General features: G+C 46.8%; 1 protein-coding gene and 1 non-coding gene across 4 annotated transcripts in view; both read left to right on the forward strand.

The window, feature by feature from the left end:
- Positions 1-22,685, forward strand: part of adamtsl3 (ADAMTS-like 3) — a 747,154-nt gene that overhangs the window by 368,104 nt on the left and 356,365 nt on the right. For all 3 annotated transcript variants that reach the window (XM_038813229.1, XM_038813228.1, XM_038813227.1), the window contains exon 6: positions 14,277-14,513. In XM_038813229.1, coding sequence (XP_038669157.1) covers positions 14,277-14,513 — 237 coding nt within the window. The remainder of the gene's footprint in view (positions 1-14,276; positions 14,514-22,685) is intronic.
- trnak-uuu lies at positions 6,938-7,010 on the forward strand. The gene has a single exon. It is a non-coding gene; the product is annotated as a tRNA-Lys (tRNA).

A 22,685-nucleotide genomic window follows, 5' to 3' on the forward strand; every position in this document is an offset into this window, starting at 1 on the left:
CCACTAGTCCAAGGCAAGAAACAAATTGCACGCACACCTGTCAAGAGGCATCAGTTCAGTCATGATCTCATAGAACAGCAGAACAGACTCAATGGGCCGAGTGGCCTGCATCTGCTCGTATATTTTATGATCATGTGGCCTCAGAGCCCAATGTCAGGACTGGAAATCAGAGTGTCTGCTCCATGGCTGCCACTACTACTATGTTGGAGAGGGAACTTGTCACCCTGGTGGGGGTCATGACCCTCCGTTTGGCAACCCCTGAGCTAATGGGCAGACCTTCACATTCTGCAGTGGATCATATTTTTCTGTTCAGGACTGCAGCTTTCAATCTTTGCTTGCAAAAGGGGAGGGAGTTGTAGAACGTTTTGCTGCATTATTCTCTGCTGTGGTATGCGCAAGTTCCATTCAACATTTTAATTTACATGGATAAAGGGTTGGTGACCCTTTATTAAGATTAAGACACATAGCATTGTGTAGAAACAGATGATTCAAGCTAGGCAGATCTATAGTATTGCTTACATGCTGCACAAAACTGCTTCAACCCACAATGTAAAGGTGATTTGCTCCATGTGAGTGTGCAGCTGAAGCAGTGTGTGTAACTACATTGACTGATTAATGGTCAGGTTGGTTAGCTTACACCGTCAATATGTGAGCAGCATGGAGTTGCTAATGTGTGGCGAGTAAAGTTAGTTCAGTGAATACCTTCAGTGCTTGTGTAATTGCTAAGTTACATATTTCCTTTCTCAAAGATTATGTCCCTTGGCTGTCTCTGAAAATTTACTTTTACCATCAAACAAAGGTAGGCTGGGGCGCATCACAAGGCGGAAATGCATCAAGATGTTTAAATAACTTCATCAATTTAAAGGCCAAAGTTTAAGTAGTTTATCAATGTCTTGTGAATTCAGAGATGTATTATGCCCTTGAAATGAACTCCAGCCTGTCTTTTTTCTTTACTTGCGTGGAATGTATACACAGTTGGGGCTTGTGGTGGCTGTTTTATTCCACTTTTGGCACGTTTTGTTTCATTGCCAGCAGAGGATGTCACCTTGACACTGATGGATGGCAGCCCCTATTGTTAAATCACATTATTTGATCCGAAAGGCTATTGGGCAGTGTGATCATCAGCGAGTCTCGCCCACTAGGAATGTGTATCAGAAATCGGGCCATGTGCTACCTGCCCATCATGTTGCATGATATTCCACCCAGCGTTTAGAGTGGCTCACAGCTGGCAGTGTAGAGTCCGAAAATTGTCCCTGTTGGGTTTTTATTTCACTGCACGTCATAGGGAAAATATATTTGCTATCTAGAGGGAAACATTGAGCTACAGTAGGTTTTGTATTCAAGGCAGTAATTGATTGAGGAGGGACTGTTGCAGGGATCATTAGGTGGTTTAGCAACATCGCCTGAATCTTGAGATGTATGACTTTTTGGTACTGCCTTTTGCTCTATAGTTTGAGAAAAATGAAGATGTCAACTGATGACTTCTTTGATGTCAAGTCACACAGAGATATGACGTTGTGGAGGTTTTCTTTGCTCTTAACCTTCGTTTATTGAGGTGGCACACAATTAGCCCTCCTGGGCCCACTCTGTTCTTCTAACTGTCCCACTAAATATCCTCCATGGTCTTCCCCCTGTCTGACACTCATCAACTCAGCTCCGGAAAAGGGGAAGAGGACCAAAGAAGCAAAAGACGGAGGCAAGTAAATCAAAAATGAAATCAGAGAAACGTGAACATTTTCAGTGCCGGAATAGACCTCAGATCCAACAAAGCCACCTTCCTCCTCTGCCAGCAAATTATGTATTTTTCTCCAAGACACTTGCTCAATTTGACCTTGGCATATAAGCAACTTACTTCTGCAATCCCCCTTGGTAAACAAAGATTAAATTTTGGCCCACCTCTTGGACAATAAAGAGTCTTACTTTCCAAGCACTCTTCTTTTACTTGCGCCTATTTGTTTTCATAATGAGAAGAAGATGGAAGTGAAAATAGAAATTAGAACAGCAACATGGAAAGTTGAAAAGTGAAAAAGTGGATTTGTTTATTGTTGCGTGTACCAAGGTACAGTGAAAAGTATTTTTCTGCAAGCAGCTCAACAGATCATTAAGTACATGAAAAGAAAAGGAAATAAAAGAAAATACATAATAGGGCTACACAATGTAACTAGATAACACCGGCATCGGGTGAAGCATACAGGGTGTAGTGTTAATGAGGTCAGTAAGGAGAATAATTATTCAATTCAACCACATTGCAAACGAATTATGGGACGTATTCCAGCAGTTGAATAATTCCTGCTCAGAGGTGCAAAATCTGGATTTCTAACTCTTGGCAAATCTCATTTCTCAGGTCTCGTAACATAGGATCATAGGAATAGTCGGTCCTTTAGCCCTTTGAGCCTGCTCTGCCATTCGTTACGATCACGGTTGGTCTGGCTGTGGTGTCAGCTCCACTTTCCTGTCTTCCCCTGTCCCAATAACCCTTGACTTCCCTTGTCCAACAGACATCTGTCTAATTCTGCCTTGTCAAATTCAATGACTTTTCAAGGCTGAGTGAGATATGAGTTAGGATGATCCTCCTACATGATACTGCAGCTAACCTGTAAGGCAGCAGCATGCTTCCCAGCAGCTTCATAGCTCACTGCCAGACGATCCTCAGGAACAACCTCCAGCCTGTTCCCGATTTTCCCTGGGGAAAATGGCACTGCCACTAGCAGCGCAGCCGAGAGTTCCTGGTCTCAGAAAGTATGGCTGCAATTCTGGATCTGAGCACCAGGCTGCCACATAATATTGTTCTTTTCATTGATTTATTTTCCCAGTCAACCTCTCTCCAGGGTTTCCCTGGAGTAAGTTTAGTACATGGAATATTTCAAATCCTGGATGCAATAGCTTTTTTTTATATTTAATGAATGCCAATGTTCGTCAATTTGCTTCTAAAGGAGCATCTTTCACAAAAAAGGCAATGGGAGGGGTTTTCTGGCCCTTCCCGCTGGTGGGATCTTGTGGTCCTGCTGAAGGTGACCCCGCAAGGTCCCCGGCGGTGGGATGTGTGAACCGCACAAAACGCCATAGGCCTCGGCGGGGCTGAAAGATTGCACCAGTGGCCAATGGTGAGCCGCTTCCACAGTTGGAAAACTTTTCGTGGGGGGGGGGGGTGCTGGAAAATCCCAACCATTGAGTTAGCTGACATTGGGTCAATGAATGAGGGAGAGAGTCACATGTGCATCATGAGAAGAATACCACCCCCAGCCCCCTTGTATAAGACAAATTCTATCTCTTAGGGTTCAGGTTGTTTAGACGACATCTGGAGGAGCAGCGAGTCCCAAGAAGCTTTACAAATATGGATTAGAATCAAAATGTAGGTATTGTTATATAAGCAGGTTAACCCGCCAGACAAAAACTGAAATGAATGATTGGTTAATCTGTTTTAGTTAAAAGAATAATATTGGCCAGTTCAACCCATTCTCCAGCCAATAATGTTTTGCCTGAATTTCTGTCTAACTGAGGTACCATTCAACTGAGAGCATTCTGGGACTGCAGCATCTGATTTGATTAAGTCCGCTCAACGTTGTGAACCTATCACCTTGAACCATGGCTCAGTTATGATCATCTCCAGCAAGACAGAATCTAACCGTTGCCCCTTGACATTCAATCACCATCCCTGAATTCCTCAACTATCAACATCCTGGGTGTTACCATTGATCAGAAATTGAACTGGACTAGTCATATAAATACTGTAGTTACCAGACCAAGTCAAAGGCCAGGAATCCTGCGGCGAGTAATTCACCGCCTGACTCCCCAAAGCCTGTCCAGCATATCCAAGGCACAAGTCAGGAGAGTGATGGTATACTCCCCACTTGCCTGGATGCAGCTCCAACAAATCATAGAATCCCAACAGTGCAGAAGGAGGCCATTCGGCCCATTGAGTCTGGGCCAGCCCTCTCAACGTGTAACCAACCTAGGCCAGTACCACATCTTATCCCTAAACCCCACCTAGGGGTAATTTAGCATGGCCAATCCACCTAACCTGCACATCTTTTGGAATGTGGCAGGAAACCGGAGCACCCAGAGAAAACCCACGCAGAAACGGGAAGATTGTGCAAACTCCACACAGTCACCTGAGGTCGGAATCACTGCCTAACAACACTTAAGAAGCTCGAAACATTCCAAGACAAAGCAGGCCGTTTGATTGGCACCCGAATGACAAACATACACAATCTACGAACAGTGACAGCCATGTGCACCATCTACAAGATAAACTGCAGGAAGTCACCAAGACGCCTTAGACAGCGCCTTCCAAACCCACAACCACTAGAAGGACAAAGACAGCAGATACCAGTGACCCATCTGAAAAAAACAGTAAGATAACTGCTTAACCAGCTGACCATTTTGTTAGTCCAAGATGTAAACACCGTCCCAATCCACGTGTGGTGCACGTGTCTTCTTATAGAATTGGGTGGAGAGCACAGACATCTCACAAATGTACATCTTTGTAGATCCTTTTCATGGGGCGATTAAATGACTTTGTGTCACAAAACAATATTTGGTAGATCTTAACCCTCAAGAAGTCAAGCAGTTAACTTGCCACTCCAAAGGAAGTGAACAATGAATGATTTTGGATACTGAGAAGTTTTTCCCTCTGTGGAGATGCCTAGAACATGGGGACACAGTTTAAAAATTAAGGGGTCTCCCATCTAAGACGAAGATGAGAGGAAGTTATTTCTCTCTGAGGATCCTCTTAGTCTGTGGAATTCTCTTCCCTAATGAGCAGTGAAGTCGGGTCATGGAATATATTCAAGGCTGAGTCAGAGAGATGTTTGATTTATATGGACAATGGGGAGGCAGACAGGAAAATTGAATTGAGGTCAGAGTCAGATCAGCAATCACCTTATCAAATGGCAGAGCAGGCACGAGGGGCTGAGTGGCCTACTCTTGCTCCTAGTTCTTGTGATGTGCTGAATATAAAACGTTCAACGTTATCTGGAAATAATCCATTCACCCACCTGTAAATCTCTTAAATGTAGGGATGGGTTTTCCATTGCCCGATGCCGGTATCAGGATTCCCAATCTGGCGGGCAATGGAGCTTTGAGGGAAAAACAAACCTCTTGCAATGCTCCGATTCTCTGCCGGCGGCCTCAGCACGCTACCCGCCCCATGCCTGTGAAATCCATTTCCATTTTATTAATGGGCTGGAAGCCCGAGTCACCACACCATCCCGTACAGCCGATAATCCTCCGTGCGGGTTTAGGTGCAAATTCACCCAAGCGTGGCCCTGATGCAGTGGACCCAACGACGGGTCAAGAGGTGCCCCCAAAAGGAAATCAGAAGTCCCTCCACAATGCAAATCCTACCCCTGCTGGCAATGAGGGGCATCAAAAGCAGCTAAGCACTTAATGTTTATAAATACTCTTGTTGTGATTGATAATTCCTTGCCACATCAAAAGCAGCTAAGTGCTTTGAAGTAAAAGCACTTAGCTGCTTTTGATGTGGTGAGGAATTGTCAATCAAAGCAAGGGTGTTTAGAAACATCAAAGCAGGGTACTTGAGATGCATTCAGGCCTGACGGGAAAGATAGATCAACAATCCACCAAGCACTTGTCTCTGGAGAAATAAAACTCATTCACTGGCTCTTGCAATGCATTTCTGCGTGAAATTGAATGGAATATTTGCATTTCAAAGGCTGTCAAGGGATTTGAAGCTCTTTGAAGTGTACTTGGCTTTGGAAGAAGCCTCTGACAGTTCTAACAGCTATTGCTTAAAACACCTTTGTCTAAGGCAGCACATGTAAGGGAAAGATGAGTGAAAATGCAGTGATTTTTCACTCTACTGCCTGGACTGCTCTTCCACTTTCAGGCAGGGATAACTAATGGAGATCTCTGATAGGGCCTCTGATGGAGGTTCTGACATGGTTGCAGGGAGGTCTCTGATGGTTGGTATCTGATGAGGGAACTGGGAGTCAGTGGTGGGGAGGGGTGGGTCACCCTCATGTGTGTGTGCTGCGGGGTGGTTGACCTGTTCGTTATTCTTGTTGTGGAGGGGTAGGATGCACCAATCTGTAACCGGGAAAGGGGGCAGGATTTGCGTTGTGGTGGAGTACGTTAGGGGGGTGCCACCCGACAGTGGCATCCGGCTGCCCACTAAAAATAGCGGCCCAATACCGGGGTTCTGACGGAATCTGGTGAGCTCTCCCCCATGCATAAATTAGCATGGTAAAGGAAAGGGAATCGCACATGGGCGCCACTCCTAGCGCCGGTGGAGACCAGTAGCTAATCTCTGCTGGCGGGCGAACTTAGTCTGCAGAACAGAGAATCCAGGCCATAATGTCTCCTCACCTCAAGAATCCAAATGTGAGATCTTCTTGTTATACAGAGCAAACTTGAGAGCAAATGATTTGCCGCAGGCTCAGGAATGATGGAACCGATGTTTATTCAGGTGTTCACATTATAATATTATAAATTATACCAGGGCCAAAATGTATTAGAAACTCTAACATTAATAGTGAAACAAAACTTTAAGAAACTTTAATTTCCCAAACATAGCAAGTTTATCGATTGGAACAGACAAGTTGACATTGCGCAAGCCATAGCCAGTGCCCATACAGTAACTACCATCATTGTAAGCTCTTACCCAGTTAAATTAGGCTTGTCGTTCTTGCCCACACCATAATCTTCAATGGCATTCTTGGGATTACATGTGCAGCATACCACAAATCTGTTAATGGGCCTGGAGTCCATTCCACTATTCACTGATCCATTCTTTTCCCAGTTAGACTGTGCATGCGACGTCTGGAGGTACACATCGTAATACCACTTTATCTGTTTTAATCGTATAGTCTTCCTGAGTTTGTTTCCATTGTCTTCAACAGTTGCAATAGGTACTTGTGTAAACCAATTAAAGATGATTTTGACAACAGTCAAGAAAATAATCATTTGATTATTAAGGGCCCGGATAGCTCAGTCGGTAGAGCATCAGACTTTTAATCTGAGGGTCCAGGGTTCAAGTCCCTGTTCGGGTGATATGTTTTAGGGCAGCAGGGTAGCATGGTGGTTAGCATAAATGCTTCACAGCTCCAGGGTCCCAGGTTCGATTCCCGGCTGGGTCACTGTCTGTGTGGAGTCTGCACGTCCTCCCCCTGTGTGCGTGGGTTTCCTCCGGGTGCTCCGGTTTCCTCCCACAGTCCAAAGATGTGCGGGTTAGGTGGATTGGCCATGCTAAATTGCCCGTGGTGTCCTAATAAAAGTAAAGTTAAGGGAGGGGTTGTTGGGTTACGGGTATAGGGTGGATACGTGGGTTTGAGTAGGGTGATCATGGCTCGGCACAACATTGAGGGCCGAAGGGCCTGTTCAGTGCTGTACTGTTCTATGTTCTATGACACTAATCTCAGTAACTTTTATGCCATGCTCATGAAGGAGGGGGATTTCTTAATGTTGTAAACTTATGTTAATGGTTGTGAAATGCCTTTAAATAAATATATCAAACACACTCCTAGAGTGTGCCTGGGTAGTGGGTGCCTGGAACCCGCTGCCGGAGAAGGTGGTGGAAGCAGGGACGATAGTGACGTTTAAGGGGCAACTTGACAAATACATGAATAGGATGGGAATAGAGGAATACAGACCCCGGAAGTGTAGAAGATTTTAATTTAGACGGGCAGCATGGTCGGCACAGGCTTTGAGGGCTGAAGGGCCTGTTCCTGTGCTGTACTTTTCTTTGTTCTTTGTTCTTTGTTCACTCAAATGAGGGGCCTCACTGTAGCATGGTGGTTAGCATCAATGCTTCACAGCTCCAGGGTCCCAGGTTCGATTCCCGGCTGGGTCACTGTCTGTGTGGAGTCTGCACGTCCTCCCCGTGTGTGCGTGGGTTTCCTCCGGGTGCTCCGGTTTCCTCCCACAGTCCAAAGATGTGCGGGTTAGGTGGATTGGCCATGCTAAATTGCCCATAGTGTAAGGTTAATGGGGGGATTGTTGGGTTACGGGTATACGGGTTACGTGGGTTTAAGTAGGGTGATCATGGCTCGGCACAACATCGAGGGCCGAAGGGCCTGTTCTGTGCTGTACTGTTCTATGTTCTATGTTCTAAATCCAGCACACATTATTGGTGCAAGAATGAAAGAAAAACTTCCACATTTCATTTTTTAATATAAATTTAGAGTACTCAATTCTATTTATTCTAATGAAGGGGCAATCCATCGCCTGCACATCTTTGGATAGTGGGGGTGAGACCCACGCGAACACTGGGAGAATGTGCAAACTCCATACAGACAGTGACCCGGAGCCGGGATCGAACCCGGGTCCTCAGCGCTGTCAGGCGGCATTACTACTAACCACTGCGCCACTGGCTGCCCTTTATGGTCCATTACCTGACTACATCCTAATAGAACTTTCCAAAGCATTTTACTGTCTCAGCACTGTTGCAATCCAAAAACAATAGCTGTCAATTTTTGCACAGCAAGATCCCACAACAGCAATGTGATATAGACCAGATTAATTGCTTCACTGACATTGTTTTAGGGACAAATAGTGGCCAAGGGAGAACTCAATTGCTATTCTTTGAATAGTGACACGAGGTTACCTGGCGGCGTGGGGTGGTTACAATGGGAAATCCCATTGACAAGCGGCGGGAAGATAGTATCCCACTGCCGGTGAACAGTGTGCAGCCGAGAAGCACATGGCTGAGGGATCAGAGAATCCTGCTAGAGATCTTTTATAGGCATGCAAGAGGACAAACTGGCCTCATCTCATCCAAATGACAGCATGTACAAATTTCCTTTTGTTTTCAAAGCACATGGGCATCAGTAGACCAGCACTCATTGCCCATCCCTAATTGCTCTTGAGAAGGTGGTGATGAGTTGCCTTCGTGAACCACTGTGGTGTAGATGCACCCACAGTGTAATTAGGGGAGGGAGTTCCAGGATTTTGACCCAATGACAATGAAGGAACGGAGATATATTTCCAAGTCAGGATGGTCTGTGTGACTTAGAGATGAACTTGCAGGTGATGGTGTTCCCATGTGCCAGCTGTCCTTGTCCTTCTGGGTAGTGGAGGTCGCTGGTTTGGAAGGTCCTGTCGAATGAGCCTTGGTGAGTTCCTGCAGTGCATCTTGTAGATGTCACACACTCTATATCGGTGGTGGAGGGAGTGAATGTTTACATGGTGTGGTGGATGGGGTGCCAATCAAGTGGGCTGCTTTGGCCTGGATCGTGTAAAGCTTCTTGAGTACTATTAGAACTGCACTCATCCAAGCAAGTGGAAAATATTCCATGAGACTTCTGACTTGTGACTTGTAAATGGCAGACAGGCTTTGGAAAGTGAGAAGGTGACTTACTGTCCGCAGGATTCTAAGCCTCAAACCTGCTCTTGCAGCCATAGTATTTAGCCATAGTGAGTGCCTTTAAATTTGCTTACCTTTCAGCGGGAGCAGGGTTTGAGGTAATATCAGGTAAGCTCTTCCTTTCTTTTTCTTTTTCTTGTTTTTTTTTAAATCTAGAGGTGATGTCAGGGAAGGCAGTACAATGCTCCTCCTGCAGAATGTTTGAGGTGAGGGACGCCGTCAGTGTCCCTGCTGATTTCATCTGTGGGAAGTGCACCCAACTCCAGCTCCTCAAAAACCGTGTTAGGGACCTGGAGCTTGAGCTGGATGAACTTCGGATCATTCGGGAGGCAGAGGGGGTCATAGATAGGAGCTTCAGGGAAGTAGTTACACCAAAGACTAGAGATAGATGGGTAACTGTAAGAGGGACTGGGAAGAAGCAGTCAGTGCAGGGACCCCCTGCGGTCGTTCCCCTGAGTAACAAGTATACCGTTTTGGATACTTGTGGGGGGGACGACTTACCAGGGGTAAGCCATGGGGTACGGGCCTCTGGCACGGAGTCTGTCCCTGTTGCTCAGAAGGGAAGGGGGGAATGGAGTAGAATATTAGTAATTGGGGACTCAATAGTCAGGGGCACAGATAGGAGATTTTGTGGGAGCGAGAGAGACTCACGTTTGGTATGTTGCCTCCCAGGTGCAAGGGTACGTGATGTATCGGATCGTGTTTTCCGGGTCCTTAAGGGGGAGGGGGAGCAGCCCCAAGTCGTAGTCCACATTGGCACTAACGACATAGGTAGGAAAGGGGACAAGGATGTCAGGCAGGCCTTTAGGGAGCTAGGTTGGAAGCTCAGAGCGAGAACAAACAGAGTTGTTATCTCTGGGTAGTTGCCCGTGCCACGTGATAGTGAGATGAGGAATAGGGAGAGAGAGCAATTAAACACGTGGCTACAGGGATGGTGCAGGCGGGAGGGATTCAGATTTCTGGATAACTGGGGCTCTTTCTGGGGAAGGTGGGACCTCTATAGACAGGATGGTCTACATCTGAACCTGAGGGGCACCAATATCCTGGGGGGGAGATTTGTTAGTGCTCTTTGGGGGGGTTTAAACTAATTCAGCAGGGGCATGGGAACCTGGATTGTAGTTTTGGGGTACGGGAGATTGAGAGTATAGAGGTCAGGAGCACAGATTTGACTTCGCAGGAGGGTGCCAGTGTTCAGGTAGGTGGTTTGAAGTGTGTCTACTTCAATGCCAGGAGTATACGAAATAAGGTAGGGGAACTGGCATCATGGGTTGGTACCTGGAACTTCGATGTTGTGGCCATTTCAGAGACATGGATAGAGCAGGGACAGGAATGGTTGTTGCAGGTTCCGGGGTTTAGGTGTTTTAGTAAGCTCAGAGAAGGGGGCAAAAGAGGGGGAGGCGCTGCTAGTCAGGGACAGTATTACGGTGGCGGAAAAGATGCTAGATGGGGACTCTTCTTCTGAGGTAGTATGGGCTGAGGTTAGAAACAGGAAAGGAGAGGTCACCCTGTTGGGAGTTTTCTATAGGCCACCTAATAGTTCTAGGGATGTAGAGGAAAGGATGGCGAAGATGATTCTGGAAAAGAGCGAAAGTAACAGGGTAGTTGTTATGGGAGACTTTAACTTTCCAAATATTGACTGGAAAAGATATAGTTCGAGTACATTAGATGGGTCATTCTTTGTACAATGTGTGCAGGAGGGTATCCTGACACAATATGTTGACAGGCCAACAAGAGGCGAGGCCACATTGGATTTGGTTTTGGGTAATGAACCAGGCCAGGTGTTAGATCTGGAGGTAGGTGAGCACTTTGGAAACAGTGACCACAATTCGGTGACCTTTACGTTAGTGATGGAAAGGGATAAGTATACCCCGCAGGGCAAGAGTTATAGCTGGGGGAAGGGCAATTATGATGCCATTAGACATGACTTAGGATGTGTTGGTTGGAGAAGTAGGCTGCAAGGGTTGGGCACACTGGATATGTGGAGCTTGTTCAAGGAACAGCTATTGCATGTTCTTGATAAGTACGTACCAGTCAGGCAGGGAGGAAGGGGTCGAGCGAGGGAACCGTGGTTTACCAAAGAAGTGGAATCTCTTGTTAAGAGGAAGAAGGAGGCCTATGTGAAGATGAGGCGTGAAGTTTCAGTTGGGGCGCTTGATAGTTACAAGGAAGCGACGAAGGATCTAAAGAGAGAGCTGAGACGAGCAAGGAGGGGACATGAGAAGTCTTTGGCAGGTAGGATCAAGGAAAACCCAAAAGCTTTCTATAGGTATGTCAGGAATAAAAGAATGACTAGGCTAAGAGTAGGGCCAGTCAAGGACAGTGGTGGGAAGTTGTGTGTGGAGGCTGAGGAGATAAGCGAGATACTAAATGAATACTTTTCGTCAGTATTCACTCAAGAAAAAGATAATATTGTGGAGGAGAATGCTGAGACCCAGGCTATTAGAATAGATGGCATTGAGGTGCGTAGGGAAGAAGTGTTGTCAATTCTGGACAAGGTGAAAATAGATAAGTCCCCGGGGCCGGATGGGATTTATCCTAGGATTCTCTGGGAAGCCAGGGAAGAGATTGCTGAGCCTTTGGCTTTGAATTTTAGGTCATCATTGGCTACAGGAATAGTGCCAGAGGACTGGAGGATAGCAAATGTGGTCCCTTTGTTCAAGAAGGGGAGTAGAGATAACCCCGGTAACTATAGGCCGGTGAGCCTAACGTCTGTGGTGGGTAAAGTCTTGGAGAGGATTATAAAAGATACGATTTATAATCATCTAGATAGGAATAATATGATTAGGGATAGTCAGCATGGTTTTGTGAAGGGTAGGTCATGACTCGGTGGAGTTGTAGACAGTGCGGAAGGATGTTGCAGGTTACAGAGGGACATAGATAAGCTGCAGAGCTGGGCTGAAAGGTGGCAAATGGAGTTTAATGTGGAGAAGTGTGAGGTGATTCACTTTGGAAAGAATAACAGAAATGCGGAATATTTGGCTAATGGTAAAATTCTTGGTAGTGTGGATGAGCAGAGGGATCTCGGTGTCCATGTACATAGATCCCTGAAAGTTGCCACCCAGGTTGATAGGGTTGTGAAGAAGGCCTATGGTGTGTTGGCCTTTATTGGTAGAGGGATTGAGTTCCGGAGCCATGAGGTCATGTTGCAGTTGTACAAAACTCTAGTACGGCCGCATTTGGAGTATTGCGTACAGTTCTGGTCGCCTCATTATAGGAAGGACGTGGAAGCTTTGGAACGGGTGCAGAGGAGATTTACCAGGATGTTGCCTGGTATGGAGGGAAAATCTTATGAGGAAAGGCTGATGGACTTGAGGTTGTTTTCGTTAGAGAGAAGAAGGTTAAGAGGTGACTTAATAGAGGCATACAAAATGATCAGAGGGTTAGATAGGGTAGACAGCGAGAGCCTTCTCCCGCGGATGGAGGTGGCTAGCACGAGCGGACATAGCCTTAAATTGAGGGGTAATAGATATAGGACAGAGGTCAGAGGTGGGTTTTTTACGCAAAGAGTGGTGAGGCCGTGGAATGCCCTACCTGCAACAGTAGTGAAGACGCCAACATTGAGGGCATTTAAAAATTTATTGGATAAGCATATGGATGATAAGGGCATAGTGTAGGTTAGATGGCCTTTAGTTTTTTTTCCATGTCGGTGCAATATCGAGGGCCGAAGGGCCTGTACTGCGCTGTATTGTTCTATGTTCTATGTTCTATATAGCGAGTCCATTCAGTTTCTGGTCAATTGTAGCCCCCAGGATGTTGATAGTGGGGCAATCGGTGATGGTAATTCTTTTGAATGTCAAGGGGAAATGAATATCTATTCACGACGCCCGAGGTTGCTCTTGCTCATGTATTTGCTTTGTTTGGCCCCTTGTTCCGCACTGTAACCAATCACTGTTTGTCGATGTACCATTTGTCAGTGTTCTCTGTTGATTATTCTTTTTGTCTACTATGTACGTACTGTGTATATTCCCTCGGTCGCAGAAAAATACTTTTCACTGTACATGTGACAATAAATAAATCGAATCAAATTAAATCGATTCTTTCGCATTGAAAGTGGTCATTGACTGGTAGTTTTGTGGTGCGTATGTTCAAAACTCCTTCGTACTACAAATGAGTGTTAGCCTAAATAATGCACAAGTCCCTGGATTGCAATGAACTCACAACACTCCAACACTCTTACTTGGGAGGTCATTGCACTATTACTGAGCAATGTCTCCTTTGTATGTCAATAACCAGCACACAATCTAATCAGAGTACCGTGCAGATTGATCATGATAGCTTCTGACTTGTATCCTGCAGTTTTGGCCATGTAGCTCAATATTTTTTTTCGTTTTTGATTGCAACTCAACAATAGTTGGGCAGATTGGGATTAAAATTGGATAGGCCTCAAAAGCTTGTGCTTGTTCCTCACGATGTAGGCAGCATGTGAACTTCATGCCCCTGTTGGGTCAACAACTCACACAGCCCTCGTCCTTTTCACTATGGGGTTGCACCAAGTGTAAAGTATTAAAATGGAGGTTGCAATGGGGAAAAGCCTGGGAAGATCTTCTTTAAAGGATCTGCCGACAATGAGAGACCGGGCCTGAATCGTCTATAGTCCCAAAATCTGACGTCCTCTAATTCTACATTTTCAAAAGCAGCACTTTCTGCCAATATTGCATTTTTGCACTGTGTGTGGAGAATGTTTCAGCCCAACATACTTTGTTTATTTATGTACCATTAAATCACAACATTTCTGGTATACCTCAGCCTTGGAGCTGATTTGCAATTTGGGCTTTGGCCCATGAACTCAGTTTCTCAATATTACCTTCAGCGTTTGTACTGTAACTTGCCTGCAGTGTCAATTCCTGGCTATCATGGTGTTTATTTCCGCATGAAGTAAAAACATGCAGTAAAGTGCAGCGTCCAAAAACTTTAATTTTTCTCGCATTTACATTTCATTTTTTCTCTGCTAAAGGAATGTCCCCCTGAAACTGGTGACTTCAGACATCAGCAGTGCTCCGCACACAATGATGTGAAATACCAGGGACAGTATTACGAGTGGATTCCCCTCTACAATGATCATGAAGCTCCATGTGCACTGAAGTGCCAAGCCCAGGGAACGTCTTTGATTGTGGAGTTATCGCCAAAAGTACTCGATGGTACCCGATGCAATACCGAATCCTTGAACATGTGCATCAGTGGAATTTGTCAGGTAACTTTAATTACCCTTCTTTAATTACTCATCGTAAATCCGTGCTTCAAAGTACATGTTCAGTGGAGTCGATCCAGAATTCTGTACATTAAAAATAAAATATTAATTGCTAGTAACTGTAGGGCTGATGTGTGTTTCCTAAACTTTTGCCTATTTATCTGGCAAAAAGATTCACTTAAATCTTGCAATTCTTTCCCAAACACTCAGTGAACATGAAACAATGAAGGCTGTCAGGAAAAAGTGGATGTTGATTTCAAAGGCATTGCCACAAAGAAAATTCAAAATGAATTTGTGCTTTTATTCCTGATTTAGGTTCATTAATGATATCCCAAACCATTGTAAAATTATTTCCTGTTATTTGGTGTAATTTTCTTCCATTTCCCTGCAGCTAATATGATAGTTTGGAGATTACTTGTAGGTCACAAATGCCACATCGTAATATGCAATAGGAACCGGGCAGGTCATTCATTCTTTTGGGCAGCATGGTAGCATGGTGGTTAGCATCAATGCTTCACAGCTCCAGGGTCCCAGGTTCGATTCCCAGCTGGGGCACTGTCTGTGTGGAGTCTGCACGTCCTCCCCGTGTGTGCGTGGGTTTCCTCCGGGTGCTCCGGTTTCCTCCCACAGTCCAAAGATGTGCGGGTTAGGTGGATTGGCCAGGCTAAATTGCCCTTAGTGTCCTAAAAAATAATGTTAATGGGGGTTGTTGGGTTACTGGTATAGGGTGGATGCGTGGGCTTGGGTAGGGTGATCATTGCTCGGCACAACATTGAGGGCCGAAGGGCCTGTTCTGTGCTGTACTGTTCTAAATTCTAAATTTACCTCATAATCCACCTTTCCTCATTATCCCCTTAACTCCTTTAGAGAGCAACAGTCTATCAATCTACGTCTTGTATATGCTCAATGACTGAGCATCCCTATTCTTCTGGGATAGGGAATTCCAGAAGATACACATTCCTTGCCTTAGTCTTATTCTGAGAATGTAAACCCTAGCTCTATACTCCCCAGCCTGAGGAACCATTCTTCCACCGTGTACCTTGTTGAACCCCCTTACCTTCAAAGGTTTCGGTGAGATCGTCTTTCATTCTTGCAAATTCTATGGCTTCGCGTATTCAAATGCTGCGTACAGGGCATCCCCCTCATCTGAGGAGTCAGTCAAGTGAATCTTTGCTCCATTCCTTCAGGTTGAGGAGACCAAATCTATACACAGTGGTCCAGGTGCATAATGTGAACCTCCACTTAAACTGTATAGCAGATGGATTGATCTCTGTCCAGTGGCTCACTGTACGCACGTGGCTAAATTTAATAAATTCACCCAAAGAAAGTTGTGGATGTAATTCTGTTCTTTAAACATAAAGCCAAGCTGGAGGACCAAGACCCATTGTGTACGACCCCAGAGATTAATACCATGAGTCATGAAGTAGCGATTAGCTGAGGTCATGTTTGCTTTTAGAGTCAGAAAATTGGAGGCCAAGGGAACGCTGAGGGAGTTCCAGAGTTTGCCGTGTTAAGCTCTTGGGAAAGGGAAATAGGAAGCTATGTGATTTTTTTTGATCTGAGTGAAGTGGGGAATAGGAGTGCGAGTTTGTAGGATGGAATAGTTGAAGTTGAAAAACAACAGGAAAATCATTAACGCAAATGCTGACTTATTGTTTTTGTTTAAAGCAAGATGTTAATATTAATAAAAATAGAAAGTGAGAGACAAGAATAGTTGTCATGGAGAGTAAGAGAGAGCGATTTTGGAGATTAGACGTCCCCAAAGGATTGCTATTTTTTCTCGGAGGCACAAGAAGGGTGCTCAAAGAGTCATCTTGGAGGGGAAGCAGTACTTAAGTCTGTAATAGACATGGGTTTTATAGAGAGTAAATAGTTATTGAGGGTGAACGAAATGTTTGGCACAAAAGGGGAAACCACAGTTCAGTAAACATTGTGAGGCCAAGAATATTGAAAAATGAAATAGCAAGGGTGGAGTCATCAGAGGTAAGAAGCTGTACCCATGGATCAGACTTGTGAAAAAAGAAATTGAGTAAATATTCCATTTGCATGCTTCTGGTGTGGAACCCATTGGGATTGCAAAGAAAATGTGCATACGCAGCCCACAATTTTCTTTCCAATAATTTTAAATGGATATAAAATCATCGGTTGTCTACACAATTTACTGCTGTATGCTCCCAGTGGACAATGCTCCATGCCAGGGGCTTGCAATTGGGAGATTGCCCCTTGTGTCTTTGCAGAGTTTAAAGAAACAAGGTTTTTTTTTTAATTTTTAAAAATAAACTTAGAGTACCCAATTCATTTTTCCAATTAAGGGGCAATTTAGCGTGGCCAATCCACCTCCCCTGCACATCTTTGGGATGTGAGGGCGAAATCCACGCAAACACGGGGAGAATGTTCAAACTCCACACGGACAGTGACCCAGAGCCGGGATCGAACCAGGGACCTTGGCGGCGTGAGGCAGCAGCGCTACCCACTGCGCCACCGTGCTGCCCTGAAACAAGGTTTTCTTTCCTTTATTAAAGGGCATGGAAGAGGTACAGTACCGTAGCTACTGTTCTGCAAGAGGACTGGAGCTTGGGCTTGAAGTTACACAACCTTAAAGAACAAACAACTGTAAAATGCACATCGTTAAAAGAGTGGACAGGTGTGATGATGAATGGAGGTAGTAATTAATGTTGAGTGGAACAGACAATAATGCCTAGCCTTTGGAGGGGAGGGGGGGGGGGGGGGATGGAATGCTGGAGTTGCTGAAATAAGGGGTGGGATTCTCCACCTGCTGTCCTCCATTCGGCAGCTGTCCTCTCTGGTCCTGCTGTAGTGAATAGGAGTTCTGACTGAGCACCAAATTTTCTATTAGCGGTAACGGGGCAGACTCGCAATGAAAGAATCCAGGCGAAGATCCAGTAGATGAGGCATGAACGGTAGCACAGGTGGAATCATTGAAGGAGAAACTGAATAGCCATGAATATAACTTTCTTAAAACGCCACGGAAAAATAATTTGTGTCGTGCCCAGCATCAGTGCCCAGCCTTTTTGCATGTCCAAACGAACAAATTCATATTTTAATAGCCAGTGCCAAAAATGTGGTTTGATGGTTGCCAGTACTTTGTCCAGAATAAACTTCTCTTAAGAATGGTCTTTCAGTTTGCCTTCGTGGAACAGTGCCCATTAAAAAAAAAAGGCTTGGGCCTCTCGCTTACCGCCATCAGGCAGAGGCTGTGCAGTCATTACACTCTTTGCCTGCCCAATACATCATCATTATGAAAATTGACCCTGATACATTTAAAAGCGAAATGCTGCGGATACTGGAAATCTGAATTAAAAACTGAAAAAGTTGTCGAAATTGCGGTTCAATTTTCCCACCAATGGCGTGCCCTGCCAGCAGGTTTCGCGGCGGCATGGGGTGTAGGGGGGAGTTACAATGAGAAATCCCATTGACATTCGGCAGGAAGATAGAATCCCACCTCCAGCTAACGGCACATGGTCGAGAAACACACAGTTGGTGGACCAAAGAAACCCGCCCAATGTTTTGTGTCCACATGACTAATGCTAATGCTGTCCACTTATTACCACTTTCCTGCTATTTCCACCATAGCTGTGAAAGTGTATCCTTTTCAAGTATTTATCCAATTACCTTTTGAATTTTATTGTCGAATCTGCTTCCGCTGTCCCTAAGGGAGAGCATTCCAGAGCTTAACCTACCTCTGCTCCTCTGTCGTGTGAAAGAAAATCTCAATGGTTCCCCCCCCCTCCCCGGTCCTTGTCTTAAAGGAGCCGATCTGCTCCAAAAAGCTTCCCATGGGTGACACTTTAGTATTCAGATAATAAATGAAGAAGTGTCGCTTTTTGCGAAGCCATTTCCGTTTTGGCCTTTGCCTCATCGCAAGGCCTTACTAAAAACAAAATAACAACTGTTAGTGGTGTCCAACTCGTTTAACATTATAAAGCAAAGACATTGCATTCAAGAAAGAAGCTCTTCCCCCAACCTGAAAAATAAACTCTGCTGAGCGTGCAGCTTGATAAAGAGAGCATGGTGTGAATCTTCGCTACACTCCACAAGAAGGAATTTATCTTACTCAGAGAAGCTAAGGGTAAGAAATAAAGGATCATTGATTTATTGACAGAAATAGGACAGACATTTTTTCACATAGGCAGCAATAAAGAGCAAAGGCTATCAGTTTGCAATTATGGAATTCACTCGGCCAGACTGTTCCACTGTGTAATATTTAGTTTCGATTAAGCATGCATTGGGGTAAATGTTCTTCTGGGCATCTAAATGGCTTTATTCAGCTGTAATTCATGGGACATGAGATTGGTCTTTTGTTCAACGCTGCCACTGACCCAAATAATTCAGCAAGTGACAACTGGCATTTGAATTATAAATAGTAACTTAATTCTGCAATTGTCACTTCATTGCTGAAGGGGGTTATTTCAGTTGAATGGCAGAGTGCATTTATGTGTGGGAACTATTGGCTAGGAATGCACGGTCCTCTCCAGATTTTAGTCCCTCTCGTTCCCAGGAATTTTGTATTTTTCGGCAGTGACATGAAGCAGACATTTTTTACTGTCCCAAGCAGAATACTAGAGACAAATGGCACTGTTCTGTGAAATATCAGTATTTAAAACTCTGGAAGAATGAAACGCCTGTTGCAGAATGTTACATAGGACGAAGAAAGCGAAAAGCTTAGGATTTGGAGACGGAACTACGTTTTCAAAAATCATTTTCAAGCCAGCGTGCCTCAGGAAGCTTATTTTTAAAGATCATTTCTATACATTTTCTTTTTTTTAAATAATCTTTATTCATGTTTTTTAATAACAATAACAAATTTTCTCCCTGCAATTTAAAACAAACAAGGCGTGTTTCCACGCCAAAACAGAACAAGAAAAGAACTCTCCCCCCCAAAATAAATAATAACAAATAGCAATACAAGAAAGAAGAAAATAACATAACAAACCCGCCGCTGTCATGTGAGCCCTGTGCAGCACCTTCAGCTGAATTAGGCTGAGCCGTGCGCAAGAGGAGGAAGAATTCACCCTCTCCAGGGCGTCCGACAACGTCCCATCCTCAATCTCTTCCCCTAGCTCTTCCACCCATTTCGCTTGGAGCTCATCTGCTGAGGCCTCCTCCTCCTCCTGCATCAGTTGGTAGATAGCCGAGATCTTCCCTTCCCCGACCCACGTCCCCGAGAGCACCCTGTCCTGCACCCCCCTTGGCGGCAGCCGCGGAAACTCCTCCACCTGCCTCTTAACAAAGTCCCTGACCTGCATATACCTAAAAGCGTTCCCAGGGGGGAGGTTCCACTTCCCCACCAGCTCCTCCAGAGTCGCGAACCTCCCATCCAAGAAGAGGTCCCCAAACTGTCTGATGCCTGCCCTGTGCCAGCTCCCAAATCCCCCACCCGTTCTCCCTGGCGCAAAACGGTGATTGCCCCATATCGGGGCCCAAACTGAGGCCTTCACTTCCCCAATATGCCGCCTCCACTGTCCCCAGATTTTGAGGGACGCAACCACCACCGGACCCGTGGAGTACTTTGCCGGGGGGAGTGGAAGTGGGGCCGTCACCAGGGCCTCCAGACTCGCACAGGATGCCACCTCCAGCCTCTTCCATGCGTCACGCTCCCCTTCCATCACCCACCTGCGAATCATCGCCACGTTCGCCGCCCAATAATATCCACACAGGTTGGGCAGTGCCAGGCCCCCTACATCCCTTCTTCGCTCCAAAAATACCCTCCTTACTCTCGGGGCCTTCCGCGCCCACACAAATCCCAGAATCGACTTATTCACCCTTCTGAAAAAAGCCTTCGGGATCAACATGGGGAGGCACTGGAAAAGAAACAAAAACCTCGGGAGCACCGTCATTTTAACCGACTGGTTTAACCGACCACCAACGAGAGCGGCAGCGCATCCCACCTCCTGAACTCCTCCTCCATCTGCCCCACCAACCTCGAAAAGTTAAGCCTATGCATAGCCCCCCAGGTCCTAGCCACGTGGATCCCAAAATACCTAAAGCTCCCCGCAGCCCTCCTCAATGGGGGTTCCACTATCTCCCTCTCCTGACCCCCCGGGTGCAGGACAAACAACTCGCTTTTCCCCACATTTAGCTTATATCCCGAAAAGTCCCCAAACTCCTCAATTATCCTCAACACCTATGGAATCCCCTCAGCCGGGTCCGCGACATACAGCAGCAGATCATCTGCATACAGCGACAACTGGTGCCCCCCCCCCCCCCCCCCCCCCCAACCACCGGCGCCATCATCATAACATTCAGGAGCCTCCGCACATTGGCATTCAATTGTCTCCCCTTTACAAACCCCGTTTGGTCCTCATGAATTACCGTCGGGACCACATCCTCCACCCTCCTGGACAGCACCTTTGCCAACAACTTAACATCTATGTTAAGGAGCGAGATCGGCCTATAAGACCCACACTGAAGGGGGTCCTTGTCCCGCATCAGGAGCAAAGAGATAATTGCCCTGGACATCGTCGGGGGCCAAGCCCCCCCCCTCCCTGGCCTCATTCAGGGTCCTCACCAGCAGCGGGCCCAGCAAATCTGGAAATTTCTTATAAACTTCCACCGGGAACCCGTCAGGCCCCGGCGCTTTCCCTGTCTGCATGCTTCCCAGCGCCTCCACCAACTCCTCCAGCTCAATTGGGGCCCCCAAACCCGCCACCCGCTCGTCCCCTACTCTTGGGAACTCCAGCTTATCCAAAAAGCGGTCCATCCCGCCTGCTTCCCCGGGGGGTACCGCCCCTCATAGAAGGATCTGAACACCCCATTGATGTCCTTCCCACCCCGCACTAAGTTCCCACCCACATCCGTGGCTCCCCCAATTTCTCTAGCTGCCTCCCGCTTCCGGAGCTGGTGAGCCAACATCTGGCTTGCCTTCTCCCCGTACTCATACACCGCCCCCTGTGCCCTCCTCCACTGCACCTCTGCCTTACGGGTGGTTAAAATGTCAAACTCCGCTTGGAGACGGCGCCGCTCCCTCAGAAGCCCCTCCTCCGGGGTGTCTGCATATCTCCTATCCACCCTGACCATCTCCTCCACCAGCCTCTCCCTCTCGACCCTCTCCCCCCTCTCCCTGTGCGTACGAATAGAGATCAGCTCCCCTCTAACTACTGCCTTTAGCGCTTCCCAAACCATCCCAACCTGCACCTCCCCGTTATCATTGGTTTCCAGATACCCCTCGATACCCCTCCGGATCCGACCGCACACTTCCTCCTCTGCCAAAAGCCCTACATCCAACCATCACAGCGGGCTTTGATCCTTCCCCTCCCCCAGCTCCAGGTCCACCAAATGTGGAGCATGATCAGAAATGGCTATCGCCGAATACTCCGCCCCCACCACTCTCGGGATCAGCGCCCTGCTAAGCACGAAAAAGTCAATCCGGGAATACGCCTCATGAACATGGGAGAAAAAGGAGAACTCCCTACCCCCCGGCTTCAAAACCCTCCAAGGGTCCACCCCTCCCATCTGCCCTATCTGCCACCACTTTGGACGCGACGAACGACATGCTCTTACCCACCACAATTGCCACCCACGGTTCTTTGCATCAAGCCCCGAGTGAAACACCTGTCCCACCCAACTCTTTCTTAGCCTCACCTGATCCGTAACACTGAGGTGCGTCTCCTGGAGCATAGCCACATCCGCTCCCAGCCCCCTCAAGTGAGCCAAGACCCGGGATTGCTTCACCGGACCATTCAGCCCCCTCACGTTCCATGTGACCAACCGAACCCGAGGGGCCATCCCCTTCCCTCTACGCCGATCAGCCATAGCCCTTCCTCAACCCACTATATGCCCGGGGAACCCCCCAAGCCCGCTCCCCACGGTGGCAAATCCCCCTCCCAACCCCCCATTCACCATCCATTCCCTCACAGTCCCTGCAGCAACAACCCGGCACCCCCCCCTCCTCCTCCCCCCCAAACCCCCCCCCCCCAAGCTAGGGCCCCCCCTAGCTGCGTTACCCTCAACATTATACTTCCGTGAGCCAGCTGACTTCTGCTGACCCCGGCTACACCTGCCATAACCACGACCCCCCCATCCGGATGCAACACAGCCGCCAATCCCTCCCTCCCAGCGCCGGCCCCGCCCCCAATTCCTCTGGCGCGGGAAGAAAGCCCGCGCTTCCAACCTGAGCCCCGCCCCTCGACCCAACACGCGGGAAAAAGACGGACA

The sequence above is a fragment of the Scyliorhinus canicula genome, chromosome 12, assembly GCF_902713615.1.
Source record: "Scyliorhinus canicula chromosome 12, sScyCan1.1, whole genome shotgun sequence".
Taxonomy (NCBI): Eukaryota; Metazoa; Chordata; class Chondrichthyes; order Carcharhiniformes; family Scyliorhinidae; genus Scyliorhinus; species Scyliorhinus canicula.